This window comes from Nestor notabilis, unplaced genomic scaffold (genome assembly GCF_000696875.1).
Source record: "Nestor notabilis isolate BGI_N333 unplaced genomic scaffold, ASM69687v1 scaffold24932, whole genome shotgun sequence".
NCBI classification, from domain to species: domain Eukaryota; kingdom Metazoa; phylum Chordata; class Aves; order Psittaciformes; family Psittacidae; genus Nestor; species Nestor notabilis.
The window spans coordinates 4588-12352 of NW_009917415.1; the positions used below are offsets into that span (position 1 = coordinate 4588).

Here is a 7765-nt window from a genome sequence, read left to right on the forward strand (position 1 = left end):
CCTGTGTCCAACCTGGCCTTGAACACTGCCAGGGATGGGGCAGCCACAGCTTCTCTGGGCACCCTGTGCCAGCGCCTCAGCACCCTCCCAGGGAAGAGCTTCTGCCTCAGAGCTCATCTCAGTCTCCCCTCTGGCAGGTTAAAGTCATTCCCCTTGGCCTGTCCCTACAGATCCTTGTCCAAAGCCCCTCTCCAGGTTTCCTGGAGCCCCTTTTAGGCACTGGAGCTGCTCTAAGGTCTCCCCTTAAGGAGCCTTCTCTTCTCCAGGCTGAACCAGCCCAGCTCTCTCAGCCTGTGTTCATATGAGAAGCTGAAAGAAGCATTCTTCTGCCAGATAACATGGGATCAAACATTGCCAAAATGAGAGGAAATAGCAAAAGCTTACTGTTTTCTTCTTCAGCTTCCTGTGGTAACACTTTGAAGTCCAAGAACCAAGTTTCAATCCAGGCAAGTATGAAGGATATGATGGGCAGCACGTAGCCAAAAGCACCCTGTGAGAACAGCTTGAAGGGAAGAAAACCACACAAGATTACAGAAGTTACCCTGAAGAATTTTACTTTCAAGAGAACAACAAAGTAAACCAAACAGGTGATTAGAATATATACCTGTGAAATAATTACTTTTGCTAATAAAAAGGCACTGGTCACTGCTGTTGTAAACTGAAAGAGACAGGGTAAGAACAGTTAAGACTAAGAAATGGAATTACTTTCTCATTTCTGCCATTATCTATCAGTTGCAACTTTAAATATTTACCAACAACAGCAAGATCATAGACTAATAAAACATAACAAGTATGATACAACTACAGTGTTATTAACATAACCTCCTCACTGAAGATAACCTTTAATACTGACATTTCCAAATGTTAATTTCCACACAGCAATTAGGCAGTTTAGATGCTACACAGATGCTGAGCTATATAAACTGTGCTCTTACTGTATAATGAAGATGCAGTATTTTATTCACAACTAAATAAAGTATTTTATTTAGCAACTATCTATGTATTTGGGAAAAAGCAAACAGTCATTGCTCCAAATGCTGCTTACGCTACCATCTACATCAGAATATCTTGTTCAGGTAAAAGATCTTTACAGGAGTAAATCTGAATTCAGATTTTAATCCGTGTACTGATATTGTGAACAATTAATTCCTTGGATGACTTGGTGCTCCCTGCCATAAAAAATGGAATAAAACTACTGAGAAAAACAACAAAGCAGCAGTGGACAATCACTGCTGGCCTAGGCAAGGCTTGTAACTCTGCTAGTGCATTTGGGGCCAGCAATTTAACAGCAGAACCCAGCTACCTTTGGTAAAGCACAGGCAGGATTTTAAGACTGATAGCTTCTGCAAAACCTTCAGTGAAGCTTTATACAGCTGATTGTTTTCTATCATGATGGGTTCACTCCCACCCCACCACCACCAACTGCATCAACTTGAAGGGTGGCACTGGAAGTACTCTTAAAGCTGCACAACCAAGAGTAAGAGATTTTGAGAGGGATGCACTGAAAAATAAACACAGACCTGCACTTGCTATTGTGTGTGTTTGTGCCATGCTAATAATCTTAAAAAGCCATGGCATGTAATCTCAGATTACTGAACAAACTGCCCGTTAATCACTTGAAGTTATACATAAACATGTTCTACACACACCTACCACAGGGTAAGGGAAAATAGGATTTACAGTGCACCAAGCCAGCAACATGCCTACTGTTGATAATCTATAGCACTGACTGGTGGAAATGTGCCTTATCAGCAAGTTTTGCATCCTTTCTCATTGCAGCCTCAGTAGAGCTGCATTACAGATATTTGCTCCCATGCACTGTGATTGCCTGCAGTTCTCCAGAACTTCTTTTCTAAGCAGGGATTGTGTATTTGGCATTCTGTCTTGGAGCATGAAGCAATGCAGGTGCTCAGTGGGTGGCACCTAAAGCTCTAAAAAGCTAAGAACGTGGGAGAATGGACAGCTGGATCTCTCCTACAATAATGCCAACTCTTCTAATACAGTTCACTATTTCAAATGCAAATACATTTCACACATTAACTATTGAACATGTCAGCTATAACAAGCAGTTCCAACCAGCCATCCACACTGGATTCCAAGTCTTTAATTTGTATTAACAAGATAGCTAGTCAGAACCACATTCGTTGTGCTGTTAAATTCTTGCCTTTAGGCTGAAAATCTTCCAGAATAGAAGTTTTCAATCTGTTACTGTACAGCAAACTTTAACATACCAAGATGATCTTATATATCAAGATGATTCTTAACATACAGGTGTTAAGAAGCATCTAAAGTTCTGTCTGTTTGATCCATTCTAGTTACAACTCCATCATGCTTGGCTACTACTCACAGCTATTGCCCACCAATGGCGCAGTCTGCACATTGCATATGCAAGTATTAACACCTTAAATCGAAAGACTGCCAGTAGCTACAGAGAAAGGAGAAAAATATTTGTTGGTTAATGCAGAACACAGAAGAACCACGAGATTCTCAGCTCATTTCTTACAAAACTTAAAACAGGACAATCCAAGCTCTGTCATTGGGAAACAAATCTGAACGTGTGCTTATAAAGCAGAAATAGAACATTAGTTCCCATTTGTAAAGCAAATGGCACCACCCACATGCCTACATAGGCTCTAATATGCAAGCATGTGCAATTCCACATCAGTTACAAACACGAGAAAGCTACACAAAGTATGTTCATGATCATTTTACCTGGCTGGAATCTAAGTAGTTAAATCTAGATGCAGTTAATCCAGCAAATACTTTGAGCATCACCGTGCATCTCACTGATCTTAGTGGTGTGGTACTGGTCAAAGAGCAGCATTAAAAACTGTAAGTACTTCACAAATGCAATCAGAAAATGGGAAGAATTCTTTTAAACCATTTTCTACTTACTAAATGTTCAGTATTTATTGAAATATTAGCACTGAAATATTAGCATTGCAACAATCCATTCTTCTTTGTGGAGGTGCCTGCAACAGCAAGCTGTTCCAAATGTTTTGCAGTAACTAAAGGTAAGTTATGGTATCTCTGGGCCAGAAAATTCCATCAATAGCAGACAAGATTTCTGAATCAGGGGCACTAACCCTCAATTTCCCTGTTTATTCTTCGATATTGGATTGCTTCCAGCTTGCTTTAAAAGATGCACTCAGAATCTAAAAAAATGTAAACCAAACGCTTAAAAATTAAGAGACATCAAGGACAGGCATGGCCAGAGGTATGATGAACCCATTTAATCTCACGCAAAAATGTATGTTTCAGTGTTGTGTGGCAGAAACAGAAGAAATCCTGCATAAACTCATAAATCATTTTGCAGAATTCAATGATCTCATCCTTTCCCAGGGAATAAAAGTCTATTATTTTGCATTACATGTTTTTAACCCTTGGTTAAACTAGAGAGCAAAATCATTTCCAGAGCATCAACATTTTGCTTTCTGCAGTAAAGTGTATCACAAAGAACCTGTCAGCAAAAGACCAAGAAAGGGAGAAGTAGCATAGTTTGCTAGCTTATGACATTTTTGTATCTGGTACCTCATTCCATACCATTCCATGGTACCTCCTTTTCAAAGAGAGACTCGGGATACCAAACCAACTCATCTCTGCCAGGCAAAGAAGATCTGGTAGTGTTAATGATCTTGGAAGAACATGGGGCCCTTTAGAAGAACCATAAAGAAACAGCTTGTACTTTAAGAGCAGTAACTTGGTCCATGCAGCGCAAAGTGCATCACAACTGCAGAGCTACAGTGTGGCTGAAAGACACAGGAATTCCCTGACACAGCAGCGTTCCTCTTAGGTGCTTAGAAGGAGAAGCAAACTTTGTGTCATCTCTTTTTAGTACAATGTTAAAAAACCCTATTGAGTTAAAACACAGAAATCTGAAAAACCATCTGACCAGGCCAAGCTGGGAACAAGTGTCTCCTCACTGCAACTCCCTTATTTCTGTGGAAGGACAAAAACATGGGTTTAAGCAACAGGATTTTACAGCTGGAGGCTACTGGTCTTCTTAATATATTATCTCTAACCAGGTGAAATTTGGCACAAGTTCTTCCAGTTTAATGCATCAAGAAAAGATTATCCCTTTCACAGGACTCAAACATGTGTGGAAGGAGGAACATGGGAAAACTACATTTTTGCTTCTTTTTTCCCTCTTTCTTTTTTTTAAGAACACTTACAAATATATCAAAATATGAAGAAGAGTAGTCATATTGTAGGACTTCTTTCTCTAAGGTAGTCTCAATGCCTCCTTTTACCTACAAAGAAACAACACACACCACTTTAGAAGAGAAGTTACCGAAGCCGAAACACATACCAATCTGAAGGGTGAAATGAATAGCTGCCCGCTGATGTACAACAAGATCATTAAACTAAGAACAGAGGACACACAGCCTACAAATTTCAGTTTCAAGATTAGTGTCCTTATTTGTTTTTCATGATTATATACCATTTTCAATATGAAAACATTCAGGATTATCACCTGGCCTATGCAAGCTGCATTTCAGACTGTCCCAAAATAAAAGCAAATCACTTGCTGAGGGAAGAAGATATGATTAAAGGTAAGGTCTGTTACACACATTCATAAAGCATTTTATGTCTCCTAAGAGGAATCAAAAGAGCTGATCAAAAAGCTCTCAGAAACTAGCTGTTCTTAGTCACATGTTAGCAGGCAGGAAACAAAACAGTTACAGAATTCACACTCCAGATCTTGTCTTTATCAGCATGAACACTATTTGAGAGAGCTGAGAAAAAAAATCCAAACCTGTAAAAAACACAGAAGCTGCAATGAGACCGTATCCCCACAACTAACTAACACCCGAGCTGAATTCTTTCATTTGCTTGAGGGGATTCAAAATCACATCCTCCTTGGCCACTGTGTTTCTTTCCAGTGGAAGGATTCATCATGCTCCTACTCAAACTGGGTTAGTAAGAAAGTCATTCAGGATGTATTGCATCAGAGAGGGAGAGGAGCATGTATCTCTGCTGGAAACAAAACCCCTTAGTGTCCATATCCTATTGCTGTTAAGTTCAACAATTAGATACTGCAGGAAAAATGTAAAGCACTGGAAAACAGAGCCAACAGAAGGCTTTAATACTGAGTTTGACTACTGTTATCCTTTTAAAGAAAGGATGCCAAGGAACACCAACAGCATATGCTCACCATCTCAAAGCAATGCAGTGTAGATACTTCCACGCTCAGCCCAACTATACTGCTGGACAGTTTTCATAGAATCATGGAATGGTTTGTGTTGAAGGGACCTTAAAGCTCCTCCAGCTCCAACCCCTGCCCCGGGCAGGGACACCTTCCACTAGAGCAGGTTGCTCCAAGCCCCTGTGTCCAACCTGGCCTTGAACACTGCCAGGGATGGGGCAGCCACAGCTTCTCTGGGCACCCTGTGCCAGCGCCTCAGCACCCTCACAGTTTTCCTGAGACTATTTGCTCCAGCTCCAAATTTCTCCTCTCCCTTCCCTCGATGGCTACCTGACAGCTTTCTAATAGCTTCCCCTTGGTTCCTCTAGTGCTTCAGGTGTGATCATCTCTCTTCAGCACAAATAAGGAAGCTCAGCTTCCCTCCTCCAAGCTGTTTAACACACGGCTGCATGAGCACCATGTTAGCATAAGGATGAGCAGTGGAGGTTTGCTCAACCTGCACTGGAGCTACTCCCTGAAGTGTTTAAAAACAAATTACATCTAAGCACACTGGATAATGATGACAAAGGGAAAACAATACTTGGAGCACCTCTGGCAGCAATCCTGAAGTCCCACGACTTCCACACCAGTGGCAGACAGTCCTAACACAGTGCTATCTGACTTCCCAGTGAACATAACTCAAACCAACAGAACAAAAGAACCTGATCATGTGTGAGATCCCAGATATCACACAATAGCTTCTAATATTATGACTTCCAAAGACAAAAAAGTGGGTTTCATTTGTGCTCACACTGCGCTGTACAGGACTCCGGTTCATAAAATGCTCTCCTTTAAACAAAGCTTTGTCACAAAAGGAAACTGCTAGGACCTTGAGGTCCCTTAACACTGCAGCATTCAAAATGAAACTTCACGAGTTGGTAGCATTTTCTATCCAGCATCTTAAATATTCTGTAGGCCTCAATATGAAAACCTGTTCTGTGAGTCGTCAACAAGGGATACAAACCCAGACTCTGCTCCTTTTAGTTGGAACAAGCTGTTGAAAAACTGGCCTAAAATAAGAAATGCATTGGAAGCCTATGCTGTTTTTCTGAAAGAAGCCACCTTTACCCACTGGATACAAGAGTCTTGCCACCTGGAGAGACCACAGAAATCTAGTCCCAAGATTGCAGCATTCAGCCGAGCAAGGTCTGTGTTCTCAAATTGAAGTGTTATTTTTCACTGTATCAATGAACTACTTGAACGGTCAGCACCTGAAACTTCAGAATGGCAGCTCAATAACCCAGGTGATTTATCCTGTAAAGGAATCCTGACAAAAACTGTTTACATAAGATCCTTCTTGTCTGGAAAAGGGATTCCTCCCATTTTTCCTGTGTCCTTTATGTGATACATACTTTCAACCATAGCTTAAAACCCAGCTCAAGAACTAGGATGCTACTTAGGAAGTAATAATAACTCAGTTGTCCTATTGTTTTGTGGCAATTTCAGGAGACCTGTCTCATTTGCCAAACTACAAATGCTGAAGTTAAAATATGACACCTCAGTGAAATACCACTGACTTCCAGTTACTCGGAAGGCAAACTCTCAAGTCCTGTTAAAATTCATACTTGCCAAATTCAAAGACATACAGTAACATTTTTGTCTACTTGTTGCCTGGAAAGTTCAGGCAGCCACTGGATTTCCAGTGGTTTCTGGTTCACAGATTATAGAACATCAAAAGGTTTAATGGTAAGATGATAATAAGCCAGGTACCTTAATGAATAAAGTAGATGCAGTTGAGTAGATACTATGCTCATGAAAGCTGCTTTAATTTGAATAGATACAAATAGCATATAATTTGGGATAGAAAAGAGCAATTTGTGAACCACTCCTGAAGCGAGCAAATAAATTAAGACAGTCTAAGGGTACCAAAAAGACAACTCACATTTAATTCTATTATCCACAGCAAGGTTATGAATAAGAGATCAAAGGTAACAAACAAACAGAAAGTCCTTCTGACATCTGATATGCCTTTCTTCTCTCTGCCTTCATATGACTCAATCCTTGCCATCAGCTGTGCTGGGTTGATGGAGTGGACATCCCGCAAGGAAGGACAGGATTCCACACTGCTACTGTGAGCATTGTCTGTATCACCTGGCACCCGATTCATCCTGGGTTTGCTTAGAGTGGTCTTCTTCCCGTTTCACCATCACTAGAAGGCTCATCCATACAGGAAGAATTTCTAAACAAACAAACAAAACCAAAACACATTAGTCACCAAAGCCCCAGAATTCCCATAGGTATTTTCACCTAATCATGTCAGTTCTCTTTCTGCTCAGCTGACAACTAATAGAATTTGTCAAGTAGGGTCTAAAACTTGTTTCTGAAATGAGATCTATCCAGGCTCTCTTCATCTCTCAGGGGATTTGTGAAACAAGAAAATTAATGTTCAATTAGACTGGTGGGAATAAGGGAGCACTGTCTAGATTTAGAAGGCTCCATCCTCCACGTTGTTAGAGTGAAACCATTAAACAGGAATGAACGACAACCACGATGCTGTGCATCTTTTAGGTTTCCAATTCTGATTTAAGCACTCTCAACAGCAGCCAACTTAAAGGAGTTTCCATATACCATTCCTGAAAA

At 40.6% G+C, this 7765-nt stretch overlaps 1 protein-coding gene across 2 annotated transcripts in view; it reads right to left on the bottom strand.

The window, feature by feature from the left end:
* Nucleotides 1-7365, bottom strand: part of STARD3NL (STARD3 N-terminal like) — an 11596-nt gene extending 4231 nt beyond the window's left edge. Inside the window, exons 1-5 of one of the 2 annotated variants that reach the window (XM_010009223.1) lie at nt 7068-7365; nt 4173-4250; nt 2348-2425; nt 605-658; nt 385-502 (exon numbers count right to left, since the gene is read on the bottom strand). In XM_010009223.1, coding sequence (XP_010007525.1) covers nt 385-502; nt 605-658; nt 2348-2425; nt 4173-4250; nt 7068-7292 — 553 coding nt within the window. In that variant the 5' untranslated portion in view covers nt 7293-7365. The remainder of the gene's footprint in view (nt 1-384; nt 503-604; nt 659-2347; nt 2426-4172; nt 4251-7067) is intronic. The other variant, XM_010009224.1, reaches the window with a different exon arrangement.
* Between the last annotated feature and the right edge of the window lie 400 nt (nt 7366-7765).